General features: G+C 47.5%; 1 protein-coding gene across 2 annotated transcripts in view; it reads left to right on the plus strand.

Moving 5' to 3' along the window:
* The first annotated feature begins 10,465 nt into the window (after positions 1-10,465).
* The window catches only part of PTPRN (protein tyrosine phosphatase receptor type N), a 328,193-nt gene continuing 317,610 nt past the window's right edge, over positions 10,466-21,048 (plus strand). Inside the window, exon 1 of one of the 2 annotated variants that reach the window (XM_069227162.1) lies at positions 10,466-10,662. In XM_069227162.1, coding sequence (XP_069083263.1) covers positions 10,578-10,662 — 85 coding nt within the window. In that variant the 5' untranslated portion in view covers positions 10,466-10,577. The remainder of the gene's footprint in view (positions 10,663-21,048) is intronic. The other variant, XM_069227164.1, reaches the window with a different exon arrangement.

Below are 21,048 nucleotides of genomic sequence, written 5' to 3' on the forward strand. Positions count from 1 at the left end.
CATTATAGCTTTATAGTAGAGGAAAACCTGGGGAAATCCGGTGACTCATCTGATAGGTCTCCATGTTCCACAAGCCATGCTTGCCAGCTGGCAGGATATGTTGTGAATGAATGCAAGGGGTGTACCAGGCACCACAGAAACAAAATAAGGTTTTTGGCACTGTATTGAGATGAAGCAAGGGGCATTGTACTGTTTGCACGTTATTACCCCATTGATAAGAGATGAAGTGGGTAAACTGCTAGCCAGTTGTTTCATGATGGTGGCACTGAGCCAGTTTCATGGTTTTCATTGATTTTCACAGTGCATAGACCTAAGTAAGTGCGTGTGCGTGTGTGTGTGTGTGTGCGCACGCATGCACGCTGATTTACACAGAATTAGTGCAGATCTCTGGAATGATTGCCTCTTGCTTTCCTAGATGTTCGAGATGGTAGACACTCTCAAGAGTGCAGGCATTTACATATATAATTACTTCTTACAACAGATTCTTCACCTTTGGAACATTCCTCAAGCTCCAGACCCGCCCTCGACATAGAGCAGGAGCTTGACTTACGTGAGGTCTGTGATTTCTTTCAATGCTCATTGATGTACAGCTTTGCTTCACGGTCCCAGATTGCCTTCAGAAGCATGAGGGCGCACTTGCAGTCATGCCCCGTGGCCCCATACCCCGACACCAAAGGCATACCTCATGCGGGCCAGTTACCAACATCTTTTTCTAACAGTTATGGCATGGTTTGAACACTGTTGTTTTAGGTGGAGACATCATTCCCTCGCACACAGTTTGCTTTGAAAATTGCCAAAAACCAATGAAAAGGGAAAGGAGCTTCGAGCTCACATTGGAGGGCATGGAAAGAAAGGCCCTGACATTGTAACAGAGGGTTGATTCTTACATGTGGCTACAATCCGTAACTTCTGGAGCAGAACGAAGCCACAGCGGAACAGCATGGCGCCACCGAACGACACGCAGAAGCACTGCTGAGAAAATTTCCGGATCCAGTCTGGCTCCTGGGGAATATTCTAAAGGTGATGAATCTGCAGTTAGATGCAGTACCCACCAGGAAGAGTGCTACCAAAGCTAAGAAAGTTGTTCTCTACGCTTGACCTAAATAATAGCTTCAAATCGAACAGCATGAACAGTCAAGGTCCTCGAAAGATTTAATTACACTAGAGGGCGTCATTCTACTCCTGGTTGCTTCTCGGTTGCTCTACCATATAACAAAAGAGACGTTCAAAGGTTGCAAAAGGAAATCGATTTCAAAGATGATGTAGCATTGCACATAATGTGCTGCTGCCAGTACTCAGCGACAAAGTGTTAACCTCGAATCAAGACAATTGTGCTGTGGAAGAGTATCAAAGCTTGTGACATTTATGTAGGATGCATAACTGCAATATTGTGGCTGCTACCAGGGATACAGCGTTCCCAAACCAAAGGAAGCATATTGTTTATTGTATTAGTGTACACTTTCATCGTCGCTTGCCATGAAAACAGACCCCTAAAGGATTTGTTGAAGAAGGCTTTGGGGTTCTCTTGCTTGGAACCGGAAGGAACAGATTTTGAGAATGTGTTATATTAGGTTGTTATGTTATGGTATCTTTATTTGTATAGCACCCAACTCCCTGGGAGGGTATCCTGGCATTGAAGCAGGGGCTGTCTCACCTTATTATGCTTAATACAGTAGTCCTGAAATGGTTATTGTGAAAAGTTAGAATGTAGGCAGTAGACTTGACTAATGTGTTGTGAAAAGCATATATTAAAGCATATGTTAAAGCCAATAGGCCTCTAAAAGTAAGTAGTTATGTTGTGTCAAAGCCTTTTTGACAAAATATCTCATCGATTACTCTAGTAGTCAAGGGTATTGCTGTTGGTTACCTCCTCTTTCAGTAGAAGCCCTTTCTCCACTTCTCCTGCTAAAGGGATTAGGCTCAATTGCTGCACTAATTCATTCAAGAACATATTGTTTTTTGAAATCCCCTTCAATTTTCCTGAGCTGGTGCCATTCACCATCACTTCTATACTGAAAAATGGTCCAGTGCCATGGGGCTCCCCCGTTTCTAGCCATCAGTAGCCAGTCTTCTGGAACCTAGAGGTTTCAGAGGTGCTGTACAGCAAGGGCTGCACAGTACCTCTGGAACCCTAGGATCTGGCAACCTAGACTAACACCTGTTTCATAACTGATGAACGTGAATTACCACAGCTGCCAAGTTTTACAAGTGCATGTGTGATAAACTGTTCCAGTCCAGGTCTTTGCTTTGAATTCTGTGAGTTGTAGTCCTGTTTTTATAAAGACCTAAACAAGACCTCAAGTCCCAGAATTCAAATAAGAAACATAGGGTGAAGCAGCTAGTGACATATGCACCTGGGAAACTTGGCAGAGCTGATTTATGGGTTAACCTATGGCAAGTGTGCCTTCTCCTAGCATGGGTACCCAAACTCAAGCATCAATGGGGAGTTTGAGACATTCTTAAGGTAATACCTCCTATTATATGTGCTAATTGCTGAAGCCTTATTCACCTTAAATCAGAGTTGAACTGTGACACATTATATCTAATAATACATAGTACTTCTATAGTACATCGCTCTTCTATAAAATGAGCATGCTTGGTGTGTCATTCATTGAATGTAGTGGGTCTATGCTGCTCATCTTCGCATCACTGTCTCAGCCTTTTTTAGAATGCAGTAGGAACCACCTCAGAAAATTTTCCAAAATAAAGGGGTTCCTCCTGTCCCTTGGAAAAGAGTAATTTCAGACTTATTTGATGGCCATACACGCTAATAAAATGTCAGTTGAGCAGAAAACAGGTATGGTATTACATTGTGTAGGCTTAGAAGCCATGGATATATTTTGCACATTGCCCAAAGTACAGGCATCAGAAATTGATGAGAAGTGGGATGAATTTGAAGAGGCAATGATAACACTAGATATAAGGTTCAAGCCCACTATCGGTATCACACTTGAACGTTATCACTTTTAGAATAGAAGGCATAAGGAAGGTGAGTTGTTTGATTATTTAATATTATTACGAGGATTGTTCACTACGTCCAACTTTGGAACTTATACAGATCAGATGATTCATGACCAGTTTATGGTCAAAAGTAAGTGCATAGAAGAGAAACTGGGGTCTAGGTGATCCCATGGTTGAAGTAATTAAATCTTCCAAAGCTATTGAGCAATCTGTTTGATGGATGTGAGAAGTAAATGAAGAGAAACCTCTCAGTAAATGTGGAGATGTATATAGTAGTACCCACAAACCTGGACGGTTAGAAGTAAACAAAACAAAGAAAAGGGATGATAACCTGACTTGTTTTTTGTGCAGTAGTTTCACACACATTGCTTCATACCCTAGGTAAAGACTGCAACACATGTAGCTGCATGGTGCATTTTAGCAGAATGTGTAAAGAAGGCAGAAGAGGGCGGAGGCCGTGTGTGGCCCCGATATCGTCAGACACAATCACCAATAGTCAAGAATCAGAAGTTTAAGAACTTAAAGCAATACAGGGAATGGTTTTAGATGTGCAAAATGTAGAAAATGGGCATGGAAGTTTCATTGACAAAATACATGTTTTGTGCTCAATAGAGACCTACATGTGATGGTGGACTCCGGTTGGACATATGCTATAACTACAAATGAGATTTTCAAGTCAAAATTTTAATCTATGGTTGGCTCCTTCATAAACCTTGACATAAGGGCAGTGGCCTTTGATGGAGGGACAATCTACTTTTGTGGATGTTTTTGTGCTAATGTCCAATTTAAAGGCAGATACGCCAGGTTAAAAATCTACATAACCCACAAAGGGGTATGTGTTCTAGGTTGGAGGAACCAAAGATTGTTTTGATTTATATTAAATCCCAATGCTCCTGATCCTGTCCATGCCATCCAAGAGGGCAACATGCCACCGAGTGTCCAACAATTTTCAGAGAGTAGCTAGGTAAATTCAATGGATTTAGGCAGCAAATTAAATTGAAAAATGGGTATGTCTCTGTCAGATAGAAATTGAGAAGAGTGTCTCTTTATGTTTAAACAAAAAAGAAAAACCAATTGCAGAATCTATTGAATGGCCCCCATTCTTAAGGAATAATTGATGAAGCCAAGTCATCAGAGTGGATATCACCTATTGTCTTGACAAAGAAGAGTAATGGAAATCTGCAATTACGTGTTGATCTTAGAGCTTTTAATGCCAACATTGTCATTGGCAGACACACTTTTACCAAAGTGAATGAACTGATTTCAATGCTCAGTGGTGCAAGGGTGGTTTCCACATGGGACCTTAGGAAGGCTTATAATCAAGTTGAATTGACAGAAGACTTTAGTCTTTTAACAGCATTTATCACTCCTTTCGGTGTATAACAATACAATCAGATGCCCTTTACACATATGCCAGAAAAAAAGCAACAAAAGTGCAGATTTCTAATCTCCTTCACCTTGTCCTCTTGAAGAGGGTGGAGAAAGTGGAATGGATGACCTTGATGTGGTTGCAAATGGAAGAGAAAGCTATACCATACAGGACGTACCATTGACAGAGGAAGTTAGGTTTGTTGAGGATACGAAAGACAAAATCCCAGATGTGGCAAAGAAATACACTTGCTCCGGTTGGCCGCCTATTAGGCAATTGCAGGGAAAGTGCCACTGCTTTGCCCAGGCATGCGTGCAGTGTACCCTCAGCTGAAGGTAGGTAAATTTGTGTAGTAGGGAGTCTGTTGGCCCCTGCAAGACCTGCACTGGTTCTATGAAGGAGCCACCCAGATATACTGCTCCCATTGTAGTCAATTTGAAGGATCGGAGTCTAGTGCGGGTGCCAGCGTCTGCGGTTATGGGCAGAGAGGGATTGTTCAGCAGGGGCACCGAAAGGGCAAATAAATGTTCAACTCGGGCTCCATGCTGGAGCTCATTCCAGGCCCACACAGTGCAGGCAACAGTATTGACTCTAGTTCGTAGGTGCGGGGAGGAATACACAGTGCCATATTCAAGGGACCTGGGTGCACCTGGTCATATTCTGGACTTGAATGGGGCTGATACTGTATGGGGTGAATCCAGAAATGCACAAACTGGGCCTTTGCACAATTGTAATAAAGTTCCATATCGGAGGTTCGGAGGTCACCCTGCTCAAACAGGAGCGTAAGAAATTCCCACCTGGCTCTAGGCAGCTTGCCGGCCATGGAAGCAAAACAAGACACAAGCACGATTTTTGGCAGAAAGTGAGTGGCGGGGGAAAAGAAGGTTCACAAATAAATACAGAAACTTGGGGAGTACCACCATCTTACCAATAGTGAGGTGGCCTGTCAGGGAGAGTGGCAGCTTGCGCCACCTCTCCAGATGGACCTCCAGCCACTTGAGGGCCGGACCATATTTGGCACACCACAACTCATCCAAGTCTCAACTCATCGAAATTCCTAAATAGCAAACCGGTTCTGTAGCACAGCATAAAGGGAATTCTGAGTTATACTCCTCAGTCAAATCTGTAAGTGGCAATATAATAGATTTACCCAGTTAATCATAATACCCGAAAGGCTGCTAAAGCAAATAAACTCATGAATTAGGGCATCTAAATTATCAAGTAGATTGTTAACATAAAGGGTGACATCGTCATCATATAAGGATACCGAAACAGCCTGAGGCGTAAACGTGAGTCCCTTATGAGAATGATGGTAAACCCTTGCCAAAAGGGGCTCAATGGCAACAGCAAATAAAATAGGTGAGAAGGAACATCCCTGACGGATGCCCCTCATCACTGGGAATGGGTTTGAGATCAGACCGTTAATGCGCAATTGAGCTAAAGGCTGTTGGTATAAGAGGCCAATTTAGAAAGGAAACTTGAGACTCGGGCCAAGCTGAGCCAGCAGAGTGAGCAGGTAAGCAGAAAAAGAAAAACAACTCGCCTCCTAATTGGGTCCAATACTAGAATCCTTGCAGTGATTTTCCAAACGTCGAGCATAAACTTATGCTTAAAAAAATATATTGGACATGATTATTTTTATTTGTATCTATACAAATTATTATACAATGTTATTGTATATCTATTGTACAAGAAGAATGACCTACATTAATACCTCCTATCAAAATCACTCATACCCACATACTTTCCTCATTTTCACCAGTTAAAAAAGTCTGTAAAAATGCAAATGGTCTAATAGATATTGCTCCCATGGCCCTCCACTGATAAGAAAAACCATAGCATCAATCATTAAATCTACTGCACATAAATAATTTTCCAAGTGGGAAGTCCATCGAAGTAGTAGGGGAATTTAAAGCTGTTCTAAAATTCAAAAACAATGTGTCTCCAAGAACAGTATATGTAGCCAAGGATGATGCATGTCTTCTTGGGTGGTTCGATCAAGGCAATTTAGAGATGGTGTTGAACCCAAATAATCCTGAACAGGTTGTAACAAGGAGAGAATACATGCAAGTGTCGACCATAAAATGCAGCAAATGGGAACTTCAGTATCCGGAAATATTTAAGAGTGGTGTGGGTTTATTCAAAGGTTTTACTCAAAATCAAAATCAATGAGCATGCGCACCCAAAAGTCCATAAAGTGCGTAAGGTAACTTTGACATTGAGAGACGATTTCCAAAAAGAACTGGACAAGTTATGCTCAGAAAATATTATCGAGCCAATTGAATCGTCGGATTGGGTTGCGCCCGTAGAGTTAGCCCATAAGGCTAACGGGTCACTTCGGATGTGTGTGGACTTACGTGACTTGAATGATCAAATTTGGGTGGATCAGTATCCACTACCTAACATATTGGAAATGTTGTCATCCGTCAAGGGTGGGAAAATGTTTTCTTTACTTGATATGACGTCAGCGTATCACCAAATTAACTTACATCCCAGTTCTAGGCATTAGACTGCCTTCATAACACCATTTGGGTTATTTCAATTTAAACGTATGCCTTTTGGGTTAGCTTCTGCGTCTGCCGCCTTTCAGAGAACTGTTGAGAGTATGTTCAAGAACATGCAAGGAGTGAAAGCTTTTCAAGACGATGTTTTGATTTATGGAAAGGACGTGTCTGAGCATGATGAGCGATTGAGTCAGGCGCTAGATGTGTTGAAGTTGAAGGGTGTAACTCTTAGCCCTAGCAAGTGCCGTTTTGGTGTAACATCAGTGAATTATTTGGGATTTGAATAGTCGGCGGAGGGCATTAAACCTAAAGTCAGTCAGGTGAAGGCAATTAAAGACTTTGTGCGTCCTGAGAACAAGGATCAATTGAGGTCTTTCATGGGTTTGATGGAGTTTTATGCGAGATTTGTACCCAATTCTTCAGAGAAAACGTACAATTTAAGGAATTTATTAAAGAAAAACTCCAAGTTTATTTGGGATGAGTGTTGCAATGGAGAGTTTGAATGTATAAAGAGTGAAATTGCTCAGGCCATACCATTGAAACCTTTTGACACCAAAGATCACACAATTATAATGACTGATGCTAGCCAGAAAGGGTTAGGAGCTTTATTGATGCAGAGGAGAGACGGCAAAGAAGAAGTTGTAGCATTCGCTTCGAGGAGTTTAAGAGGCGCTGAAGCAACTTATTCCGTAATTGAACATGAAGCCCTGGCGTGTTGGTGGGGTATAAATTACTTTAAACAATATGTATGGGGCGCTCGATTTACTGTAAGAACTGATCACAAACCACTGGTACAATTATTTTCGACAAAGGGTGCAGAGAAAGCCACTCCTAGGATTGCTAAGTGGCAGTATAAATTGTGCGAACACAATTTCAAGTTAGAGTATGTTCCAGGGAAAAGGAATATGCTAGCCGACTGTTTGTTGAGATTAACTGGAGTTGATCCTAGTGATGCTGATACATCCAATACGGAGAGTGAGGATGGTGATGTTGTGTGTTCTATATGTGATCAGCTAGATGGAGCGTTAAAAGAACAAGAGTGGAGGGATGCGTGTGAGGCAGACCAGGATATTAGGTCAGTAATGCGTGGTGTTGTTATGGGGTGGTCCGAATGGAATCCAGGAGATGATCTTAGTAATAAGTATAAACATGTGTTCGGTGAGTTGTCTGTAGTTAACAACTTATTGTTTCGGGCAAAGTCATTAGTGGTGCCCCGTGAGATGAGGAAGAGAGTTTTAAGTTTAGCTCACGAGGGCCACATTGGTATGCGTGCCATGAAAAGGAGAATTAGAGAACGTTTCTGGTGGCGGGAGTAGACAAAAGTGTGGAGCATTTCGTTAGGGAGTGTATGAATTGTGCTGTCAGTGACAAATCCCAAGTGACGGCACCGAGTCCTGTTGAAGCTGTGAAAGTGCCTGATAAGCCGTGGATTAAGTTGGCGATTGACATCATCGGGCCAATGTTTTTGTCGAGTGGTATCTTAGAATATAGCATAGTGCTAATAGATTATTATAGTCGATGGCCAGAAGTGAAGTTCGTAAAAGTTCCTAATTCTAGCAACATAATAAAGTGGTTGGAATATATTTTTGCCAGAGAAGGTATACCGGATGAAATTTTAACAGATAATGGCTGTCAATTCACTTCTGAACAGTTTGAAATGTTTTTAGGGTTTTTGGGCATCAGACACACTAAGACTTCCTTGTACCATTCTAGAAGCAATGGACTTGTAGAGAGGTTTAATAGAGTCCTTAAGGACAATATTCAATTGTCCAAGGTGAGTGGGTTGCATTGTAAGTCTGAATTAGAGAAGATGTTGTGGGCAATACGCACCACTAACAATGCTGACACCCAAGTTTCACATTTTGTGTTATAGCGTGGTCGCATTCCATCTTCCAAGCTAGCTAAGGAGTGGATGGGCCGTTTTGTGTTGCCTTGGCATAAAGTTGATGGTGTGATGAGGAAAAGGGAGTGCGCGCAACTGAAATATACCCAAGATCCTCATGGGGTACAAAATCGAAGAGTTCATTGGAAAGAAGGGGATAATGTGAAAGTGAAGTTTCCAAGAATTGTTACGAAGGGTCAGTCGAAATTTGGTGCTAGAAAAAGGATTGTACGTGTGGGGGACAGTGCTGTGAAACTGGAAGATGGCAAGTGGTGGAATAAGGAAAAAATGTCATTATCTAGATCCTTAGATCAAGGAGAAGTTCACGATGACACGAGAAGGAAGGAGGAGTTAAAACCACGCAAATTTTCTACCGGAATTGTTAATCTACCTAAGAGATTTGGTGATTATGTTATGGACTAATTTAAAAATATATATATATATGTATTTCACGTAAATTGTTATTTCGTATATGAGTCAGTATTTCCTGAAGGTTTATCACATGTTTGTTCTTCTTATCTCTTGTCTTTAATTTGTTAAGTTTCGATTATAAGGGGGAAGATGTGTTGGGTTGTATCTGTGATGCCGTGTGTACATGTCGCATTCTCGTCTCGTGCTTTAGTGCTTAGAGTGCTATGGAATGAGAATGCAGGGGAGGAAGTCGGGATTCGGAGAGAGACGGTTGGCGGGTGAGGACGGAGTATGATGTACGGAAGATGAGGCTGTCAGTCCTGTTGGTTCTGAAATAAAGGCTATCAAATATACCTACCGAGAATACTCCTTTTTAGTCAGCTTCCTTGCTTTTGAAAGGGGAGGGTGGGTTACACTGTAATGGTTTTCATGTGCAGCAGGTGTGTTGTGTGCTCCCTCCCCCCTGTAGACAAGGCGGGTCCTGGGGGATGCTGAGGTGCAGTGACTGTTACTGCAGGGAGTGCTCTGCTCTGATCCTTGAATAAAGACTCCCGTGCTGTGGTGTTTGTGACAGGTGTGGTCCTGGTTTAGGCTGCAGACGTTGTGTACCTGGCAGAGCCCTGTCTTCCTGTGGTGTGTGGGGGTGCCCTGCAAGGGGGAGGGCGTGGCTCACGATTCAGGGGGCGCGGCTCCACCGGTTGTGGGCGTGGCCTTTCCTCCTGTGGGCGTGGCTTCTTGTCTGTTATAAGATTACATTGAGGGGCTTGCCTTTTCTGTGGCGTTTGACGCTGTTATGTGCGTTTGAAGTACTTCATCTCTTCTCCCGTGTACACACTTCTTTTCCCTCCTACATTTCTTTCTGATATTTGACAGATGTAATCCTGCGCATGCGCACAAAAACTTCGTGCTCTGACGCTGTTCGTGGTCCTGACGCTGCGCTCTAGTTCTGCGCATGCGTGCGCGCTGTTCCGCCAATCAACACGCTCAGCGCCTTCCCTCTGTTTCCAAGGCTGCCAGGTGGCAGTGTACGCATGCGCGTTTCTTCCGTTCAGTCAGGACTGCTCGCTCGCGCGCACCTTTGTGCTGAGCCTGTTTCGCGCACGCGCAGCTGGCCCCTGTTCGGTCACTGGTGCTTAGCACGTTTCACGCATGCGCCGTAGGCTCCGCTGTCCCTGGTGCTGGGCGTCTTTCGCGCATGCGGCCTAGCCCCCGCTGTCCCTGGTGCTGAGCCTGTTTGGCGCATGCGCCCTCGCCCCCGCTGTCCCTGGTGCTGAGCGTGTTTGGCGCACGCGCCCTGCCTCTGGCTCGCGCCCAGGTGTGCAGCCCCCGCCGCGCGCCTGCGCAGTGCATCCCTGGCGCCCGCCGCCGCCGGTGCTGAGGCTGCTCCCTCCGTCCTCCCCGGGCTCCCCCGCTCCAGCCCCCGCCGCCCCGGGATGCCCCGCTGAGGAGGATGCCGCGGCCCCGGGGAGCGCTGGTGCTCTGCTGCTGCCTCCTGCTGCTGTGCTGCTGCCCCGGGGGCGGTGCCCGGGACCACGGTGAGGGGGGGCGCTGGGGGCTCCAGGGGGAGGCCGGGGCAACTGCAAGGGGCAAGAGAAAGGGGGGCGGGAGAAACATGCAATGGGTGAAGGGGCTTGGTAACAGTGAGGGGGGCTGCGTGGCGGGGGGGGGGGGGGGTAGAGGTAAAGGTGACAGAGGGAGATTTACATCTCTTTCATTCCATTCTATCGTGGGGCAGGGTCAGAGGTCATTCCATTCTACCATAGGTAGGGTCAGAGGTCATTCCATTCCACCATAGGTAGGGTCAGAGGTCATTCCATTCCACCATAGGTAGGGTCAGAGGTCATTCCATTCTACCATAGGTAGGGTCAGAGGTCATTCCATTCCACCATAGGTAGGGTCACAGGGCATTCCATTCCACCATAGGTAGGGTCACAGGTCATTCCATTCTACCAGAGGTAGGGTCACAGGGCATTGCATTCTACCATAGGTAGGGTCACAGGTCATTCCATTCCACCATAGGTAGGGTCAGAGGTCATTCCATTCCACCATAGGTAGGGTCAGAGGTCATTCCATTCTACCATAGGTAGGGTCAGAGGTCATTCCATTCCACCATAGGTAGGGTCACAGGGCATTCCATTCCACCATAGGTAGGGTCACAGGTCATTCCATTCTACCAGAGGTAGGGTCACAGGGCATTGCATTCTACCATAGGTAGGGTCACAGGGCATTGCATTCTACCATAGGTAGGGTCACAGGGCATTGCATTCTACCATAGGTAGGGTCACAGGGCATTACATTCTACCATAGGTTGGGTCACAGGGCATTGCATTCTACCATAGGTAGGGTCACAGGGCATTGCATTCTACCATAGGTAGGGTCACAGGGCATTGCATTCTACCATAGGTAGGGTCACAGGGCATTGCATTCTACCATAGGTAGGGTCACAGGGCATTCCATTCCACCATAGGTAGGGTCACAGGGCATTCCATTCTACCATAGGTAGGGTCACAGGGCATTGCATTCTACCGTAGGTAGGGTCACAGGGCATTGCATTCTACCATAGGTAGGGTCACAGGGCATTGCATTCTACCATAGGTAGGGTCACAGGGCATTGCATTCTACCATAGGTAGGGTCACAGGGCATTACATTCTACCATAGGTTGGGTCACAGGGCATTGCATTCTACCATAGGTAGGGTCACAGGGCATTGCATTCTACCATAGGTAGGGTCACAGGGCATTGCATTCTACCATAGGTAGGGTCACAGGGCATTGCATTCTACCATAGGTAGGGTCACAGGGCATTCCATTCCACCATAGGTAGGGTCACAGGGCATTCCATTCTACCATAGGTAGGGTCACAGGGCATTGCATTCTACCATAGGTAGGGTCACAGGGCATTCCATTCCACCATAGGTAGGGTCACAGGGCATTGCATTCTACCATAGGTAGGGTCACAGGTCATTCCATTCTACCATAGGTAGGGTCACAGGTCATTCCATTCTACCATAGGTAGGGTCACAGGTCATTCCATTCCACCATAGGTAGGGTCACAGGTCATTCCATTCTACCATAGGTAGGGTCACAGGTCATTCCATTCTACCATAGGTAGGGTCACAGGGCATTCCATTCCACCGTAGGTAGGGTCACAGGTCATTCCATTCTACCATAGGTAGGGTCACAGGTCATTGCATTCTACCGTAGGTAGGGTCACAGGGCATTGCATTCTACCATAGGTAGGGTCACAGGGCATTGCATTCTACCATAGGTAGGGTCACAGGGCATTCCATTCTACCGTAGGTAGGGTCACAGGGCATTGCATTCTACCGTAGGTAGGGTCACAGGGCATTCCATTCTACCGTAGGTAGGGTCACAGGGCATTGCATTCCACCATAGGTAGGGTCACAGGGCATTCCATTCTACCGTAGGTAGTGTCACAGGGCATTCCATTCCACCGTAGGTAGGGTCACAGGGCATTGCATTCTACCATAGGTAGGGTCACAGGGCATTGCATTCTACCGTAGGTAGGGTCACAGGGCATTGCATTCTACCATAGGTAGGGTCACAGGGCATTGCATTCTACCGTAGGTAGGGTCACAGGGCATTGCATTCTACCATAGGTAGTGTCACAGGGTATTGCATTCTACCGTAGGGTAGGGTCACAGGTCATTCCATTCTACCATAGGTAGTGTCACAGGGCATTGCATTCTACCATAGGTAGGGTCACAGGTCATTCCATTCTACCATAGGTAGGGTCACAGGGCATTGCATTCTACCATAGGTAGTGTCACAGGGCATTGCATTCTACCATAGGTAGGGTCACAGGGCATTGCATTCTACCATAGGTAGGGTCACAGGGCATTGCATTCTACCATACGTAGGGTCACAGGGCATTGCATTCTACCATAGGTAGGGTCACAGGGTATTGCATTCTACCGTAGGGTAGGGTCACAGGGCATTCCATTCTACCATAGGTAGGGTCACAGGGCATTGCATTCTACCATAGGTAGGGTCACAGGGCATTGCATTCTACCATAGGTAGGGTCACAGGGCATTCCATTCTACCATAGGTAGGGTCACAAGGCATTGCATTCTACCATAGGTAGGGTCACAGGGCATTGCATTCTACCATAGGTAGGGTCACAGGGCATTGCATTCTACCATACGTAGGGTCACAGGGCATTGCATTCTACCATAGGTAGGGTCACAGGGCATTCCATTCTACCGTAGGTAGTGTCACAGGGTATTGCATTCTACCATAGGTAGGGTCACAGGGCATTCCATTCTACCGTAGGTAGGGTCACAGGGCATTGCATTCCACCATAGGTAGGGTCACAGGGCATTCCATTCTACCGTAGGTAGTGTCACAGGGCATTGCATTCCACCATAGGTAGGGTCACAGGGCATTGCATTCTACCATAGGTAGGGTCACAGGGCATTGCATTCTACCGTAGGTAGGGTCACAGGGCATTGCATTCTACCGTAGGTAGGGTCACAGGGCATTGCATTCTACCATAGGTAGGGTCACAGGGCATTCCATTCTACCGTAGGTAGGGTCACAGGGCATTGCATTCTACCATAGGTAGGGTCACAGGGCATTCCATTCTACCGTAGGTAGGGTCACAGGGCATTGCATTCCACCATAGGTAGGGTCACAGGGCATTCCATTCTACCGTAGGTAGTGTCACAGGGCATTCCATTCCACCATAGGTAGGGTCACAGGGCATTGCATTCTACCATAGGTAGGGTCACAGGGCATTGCATTCTACCGTAGGTAGGGTCACAGGGCATTGCATTCCACCATAGGTAGGGTCACAGGGCATTGCATTCTACCGTAGGTAGGGTCACAGGGCATTGCATTCTACCATAGGTAGTGTCACAGGGTATTGCATTCTACCGTAGGGTAGGGTCACAGGTCATTCCATTCTACCATAGGTAGTGTCACAGGGCATTGCATTCTACCATAGGTAGGGTCACAGGTCATTCCATTCTACCATAGGTAGGGTCACAGGGCATTGCATTCTACCATAGGTAGTGTCACAGGGCATTGCATTCTACCATAGGTAGGGTCACAGGGCATTGCATTCTACCATAGGTAGGGTCACAGGGCATTGCATTCTACCATACGTAGGGTCACAGGGCATTGCATTCTACCATAGGTAGGGTCACAGGGTATTGCATTCTACCGTAGGGTAGGGTCACAGGGCATTCCATTCTACCATAGGTAGGGTCACAGGGCATTGCATTCTACCATAGGTAGGGTCACAGGGCATTGCATTCTACCATAGGTAGGGTCACAGGGCATTCCATTCTACCATAGGTAGGGTCACAGGGCATTGCATTCTACCATAGGTAGGGTCACAGGGCATTGCATTCTACCATAGGTAGGGTCACAGGGCATTGCATTCTACCATAGGTAGTGTCACAGGGTATTGCATTCTACCGTAGGGTAGGGTCACAGGTCATTCCATTCTACCATAGGTTGGGTCACAGGGCATTGCATTCTACCATAGGTAGGGTCACAGGGCATTGCATTCTACCATAGGTAGGGTCACAGGGCATTGCATTCTACCATAGGTAGGGTCACAGGGCATTGCATTCTACCGTAGGGTAGGGTCACAGGGCATTCCATTCTACCATAAGGTAGGGTCATTGTATTCTCCCTCCCTTCACCACCTCGCACTCTGCCCGGAGGATTGCTTAAGATTGTGCCCCCCATATCTGGAGGCAGCACTATAGTGCCTGACCTATTTGACTGCCCCCTGCCACGAACCCTTCACCCCTTCCTTCCAAGATACCCCAGACTCCGGCATTAACGAGCTGCTTAAACATCTCCAGCAGCCTCCTGCAAGGGGGTGTGGGTAAGTGGCCACAATTTGCACTGAGTCTCACACCTCTGCTCAGGGAGGACCAGGGCAGAATATCTAAAAGGGTAATTTAACAAAAGCTACCCGTCGTACGTCAGGCCTCCCTTCTCAGAAAGGATGGTCACCCCGCCAAGTGCCCCTAAAGTGCCACTGACCCCCTCCAAAGAGAGCTACGAGCCTCTGAAACCTGTACTAGGGTACTCTGTGTCTCTCCTCTTGATAGGGGGCAAATAACAACGAACTGAGTTAAGATGCCACCCAGCCTTTATTGCACGGCAGCAGGTGCCCCCAGGAGTTCATCTTCCCTCACATCTCTTGTATCGTGCAGATGCTGATGCCCTTGGGGACTCTTCTTCCTTGATGTGTTTGGTTTGCCCAGAAGCTGATGCCCTCATGGATTCACCTTCCTTCAAAGTACTTGTATTATGCAGCTGTCGATCTTCCTTGGGATTCATCTCCCCTGGCATCGCTTGTATTGTGCAGATGTCTGTCCCCGTGGGGACTCCTCTGTCTTGATATTTTTGTCTTCTGCAGATGCTGATCTCCTTTGGGATCCATCTCCCTTGAAATTTGAGTGAGTTGTGCAGATGTTGGTCTTCCTTGGGATACATCTCCCATGTTGTGTGCTGTGCAGACGGTGAAGTTCTTTGGGATTTATCTCCTTTGACATGCCTTGTGTTCTTCAGATACTGATGTTTTCGAGGATTGGTCTCCAATGATTTCTCTTGTGTTTGGTATATTCCGACGTGGACAGGGATTCATCTCCTTGATATCTCTGGTGTTGTGCACGTACTGATGTCCGGAGATTCATCTCCTTTGACATGTGTGCTGTGCGGCTGGCGAAGTTCTTTCGGATTTATCTCCCTTGATAACTCTTGTGTTGCACATATGTTGATCTGCCCGATCTCACGCTCTTTGATAGGTGGGGAATTGGCCATTTTTATCATTTCCGAATACTGACCAGGTTGTGATCAGTGCAGAGAGGGAACTCACCCAGCAGAGCCTCTCAGATTCCAAACCTGTGTTCTTTCTCTCATTGGAAGGTGCGCTTGAGAGTTATAAAATGGATTCGGTTTTTATTACACTGATTGTCGAAACATACATTTAATAGATTTGATACTCTGAAAACTGATATCGACTGATGCAGAAATTATCTTCTCAGAGAACTGAGTGATGTGATTCAGGAAACCACTCTGTGATGTGAATCATCTGAGCACTGGCTGTTGTGCATCAGCGTGCCACTGGTGATGCAAAGGTCATGGGCATTAGCTGTTGTGCATTAGTGTGGCACTGGTGATGTACAGAACACGGGCACCGGGTGTTGTGTATCAGTGTGGCACTGGTGATGTACAGATCACGGGCACTGGGTGTTGTGCATCAGTGTGGCACTGGTGACGTATAGATCACAGGCACCGGGTGATGTGTATCAGTGTGGCACTGGTGATGTGCATCCGTGTGGCACTGGTGATGTACAGATCACGGGCACCGGGTGTTGTGTATCAGTGTGGCAGTGGTGATGTACAGATCACGGGCACCGGGTGTTGTGTATCAGTGTGGCACTTGTGATGCACGTCACCGGCACCGGGTGATGTGCATCATCGTGGCACTGGTGATGTACATTAGTGTGGCACTGGTGATGTGCATCAGTGTGGCACTGGTGATGTACAGATCACAGGCACCGGGTGATGTGCATCCGTGTGGCACTGGTGATGTAGAGATGATGGGCACTGGGTGATGTGCATCCGTGTGGCACTGGTGATGTAGAGATGATGGGCACTGGGTGATGTGCATCCGTGTGGCAGTGGTGATGTACAGATCACGGGCACCGGGTGTTGTGTATCAGTGTGGCATTGGTGACGCACAGATCACGGGCACCGGGTGTTGTGCATCAGCGTGGCACTTGTGATGCACATGTCACCGGCACCGGGTGATGTGCATCATCGTGGCACTGGTGATGTACATTAGTGTGGCACTGGTGATGTGCATCAGTGTGGCACTGGTGATGTACAGATCACGGGCACCGGGTGTTGTGCATCAGTGTGGCATTGGTGACGCACAGATTACGGGCACCGGGTGTTGTGCATCAGCGTGGCACTTGTGATGCACATGTCACCGGCACCGGGTGATGTGCATCATCGTGGCACTGGTGATGTACATTAGTGTGGCACTGGTGATGTGCATCAGTGTGGCACTGGTGATGTACAGATCACAGGCACCGGGTGATGTGCATCCGTGTGGCACTGGTGATGTAGAGATGATGGGCACTGGGTGATGTGCATCCGTGTGGCACTGGTGATGTAGAGACCACGGGCACCCGGTGTTGTGCATCAGCGTGGCACTTGTGATGCACATGTCACGAGCACCGGGTGTTGTGCATCACTGTGGCACTAGTGATGTACAGGTCACGGGCACTGGTTGATGTGCATCAGTCTGGCACTGGTGTTGTACAGGTCACGGGCACCGGATGTTGGGCATCAGTCTGGCACTGGCACATACATCAGTGTGGCACTGGTGATGTACAGATCACGGGCACCGGCATACATCAGTGTGGCACTTGTGACATATATCAGTGTGGAACTGGTGATGTGCAGATCACGGGGCACCGGTTCATGCGCATCATTGTGGCACTGGTGATGTGCAGATCACGGGGCACCGGGTGATGTGCATCAGTCTGGCACTGGTGACATACATTAGTGTCACACTAGTGCTGGTGATGCACAGATCACGCGCACCTAGTGTGTATATTGGGACTGAGTTCAGTGATGTGCATCAGAGAAGAGGTCAGTCTGCAGAAGTCTGTGCTGATCCAGGCTTCGTTTAATCTCAGTTATTCTGTTCAGTACTGGCTGCAGGTCCGCCAGAGCCAGAAAACAAGAAAACAAGAAAACCCGAGGGTTCGTACGCAGCACAGCGCCAGATGTGTGTGTGTGTGTGTCTGTCTGCGGTATTTGTATAGTGCAAACCGAGCCTCGAGGCGGGAGCGGGATGCGCCGAGCACCAGACCTGGGAGAACCTGGCAAGAGTTTGCACTATGACCGGGGCATGAATGCCAGTCGTGCAAATATGTGGAATAATTTATAGAGTGTGACCAGCTTCTGTTTGCACATAATCTACGTACACACATCTCACAAACAGACACAAACACCTCACAAACAGACACACACACCTCACAAACAGACACTCACATCTGACAGACACACACATCTCACAGACACACATCTCACAAACAGACACGCACATCTTACAAACTGACACACACATCTCACAAACAGACACACACATCTCACAGACACACACACACAGAGACACACATCTCACAAACTGACACGCACATCTCACAAGTAGACACGCACATCTCACAAACTGACACGCACATCTCACAGACACACATCTCACAAACAGACACACACATCTCACAAACAGACACACACATCTCGGGGACACGTACATCTCACAGACACCCACACCTCACAAACAGACACACACCTCTCACAGACACACACATCCATCTCGGGGACACGCACACCTCACAAACAGACACACACATCTCGGGGACACGCACACCTCACAAACAGACACACACATCTCGGGGACACGCACACCTCACAAACAGACACACACATCTCACAGACACACACATCTCACAAACAGACACACACATCTCGAGGACACGCACACCTCACAAACAGACATACACATCTCACAGGCACACACATCTCACAAACAGACCCCCACATCTCACAAACAGACACACACATCTCACAGACACACACATCTCATAGACACACATCTCACAGACACGCACCCCTCACAAACAGACACACACATCTCACAGACACACACACCTCACACACTGACACCTGTGGGCCTTTGAAGCTGACCCACGGCAGCCAGACGTGGACTCACAGGCTCGGATTTTTACTCCGATGCTTGTGATAATCAGTTAAACCGTCCCTCACAGACTGCACAACACTGCTGCATAGTGCCAGAGGTGGCGGGTGTTTTGCGCTCACTGGGGCCGCTGCACAGCACGTGGGGGGCAGAGCCCGGCTTGATGTGGCATTACATTGAACCCCCTAAGTTCATGACTGCCCCTGACCTGCCAGGGTCACTGAGGGCACACTCACCTACCTGCACGCAGGGCTGTCCAAGGGACAGCAGGGCGAGTGTCTCACGTGACGGTAAACTCCCAGGAGAGTCACTGCCAGGACCCAGCAAGCGCCCAGAAGCCGCCGTCGGCGCTACATTGAGCCATTCTCAGGAGTTGTGTCCAGGGCCAACACACAGACGGTTCTTAATTCGTAGAAATTAAAAATATTGGGAGTGTATTATAAATGGGGAACTGTCATGGTGGGCAGGACACGATGCAACAGCGGGGGCAGGAGGGGTGCGTTGAGGGGTTCATGCTTCTGAAGCCACAGTCATCTACAGAGAATGAACCCCCCTCTTCTGCAACTTAGAGGCGAGGCTGACCCCACCGCCCAAGGCCCGGGCCCCCGAGTACAGGCTCAGGGTGGGGCAGGAGTAGGGTGGTACTGTTGAGTATTTCAGATACTCTGGGGCATATTTATTAGAGTAAAAAGACAAGGAGGCGCTACAGGCTCTTCAATCTGCCCTCGGAGCTTTAGACTGTGTACTGCTGGACCTGCACCCAGGGGTGGCCTCCACTCGGCCCCTCGGGGTTAGGTTAGCGGGGGGGGGGTGCTGTACTCTGTAACACCAGCAGTGCCCCGAGATTTCTAATTCTTTCTTCAAGGCAAGGTGTTCGGAGACGCACCCAATCCCGCTGTTTGTGCTTTTGTGTGTTAGATATCTCATGTTTTGTGACACACTGATGTCACTTGGGACTCAGTGCTCTGGATGTCTCTTCTGGTGGGAGTGACACTCTGATGTCACTTGGGACTCAGTGCTCTGCATATATCTTCTGGTGGGAGTGGCACACTGATGTCACGGGACTCAGTGCTCTAAATATCTCTTCTGGTGTGAGTGACACTCAGATGTCACTTGGGACTCAGTGCTTCGAATATCTCTTCTGGTGGGAGTGACACACTGATGTCACTTGGGTTTAAGTGCTTTGAATATCTCTTCTGGTGGGAGTGACACACTGATGGCACTTGGGATTCAGTGCTCTGAATATCCCTCTGGTGGGAGTGACACACTGATGGCACTTGGGTTTAAGTGCTTTGAATATCTCTTCTGGTGGGAGTGACACACTTATGTCACTTAGGACTCAGTGCTCTAAATATCTCTTCTGGTGTGAGTGACACACTGATGTCACTTGGGACTCAGTGCTTCGAATATCTCTTCTGGTGGGAGTGACACACTGATGTCCGCTTGGGATTCAGTGCTTTGAATATCTGTTCTGGTGGGAGTGACACACTGATGTCACTTGGGGTTCAGTGCTCTGAATATCTCTTCTGGTGGGAGTGACACACTGATGTCACTTGGGACTCAGTGCTTCGAATAGCTCTTCTGGTGGGAGTGACACACTGATGTCCGCTTTGGATTCAGTGCTTTGAATATCTGTTCTGGTGGGAGTGACACACTGATGTCACTTGGGGTTCAGTGCTCTGAATATCTCTTCTGGTGGGAGTGACACACTGATGTCACTTGGGACTCAGTGCTCTGAATATCTCTTCTGGTGGGAGTGAAATGCTCATATCACGTGGGATTGAGCTCCAGGGATAGCTCATGTTCTGAACATGTTGAAATCCTTTAGGACTCAGTACTCTGAATATATTTTCTGCTATGAGGGACGCACTGATATCCCAGGGGACTCAGCTCTCGCGATATCTTCTACATTTTGGACATGCTGTCGTTCTTGGGGGTCAAGGAAGGATCCTGGACATTTCTTGGGCCAAGCTGATGCTTTGAGAATCACCACTCTGGATATCACTTGTTTTGTGTACATTCTCATATACATTGGGGTTCAGAGTTCTCAATATTTTCATGCTATGGACATGCAGATATGGTTTGTTTTGAGTGCTCCCGTCATGACCTCCAGAGAAACGTTGGGCCTCGGTACTGTGGATAGATGTCTTGTGCTGTGAACTTT

The sequence above is a fragment of the Pleurodeles waltl genome, chromosome 3_2 (genome assembly GCF_031143425.1).
Source record: "Pleurodeles waltl isolate 20211129_DDA chromosome 3_2, aPleWal1.hap1.20221129, whole genome shotgun sequence".
Classification (NCBI taxonomy): Eukaryota; Metazoa; Chordata; class Amphibia; order Caudata; family Salamandridae; genus Pleurodeles; species Pleurodeles waltl.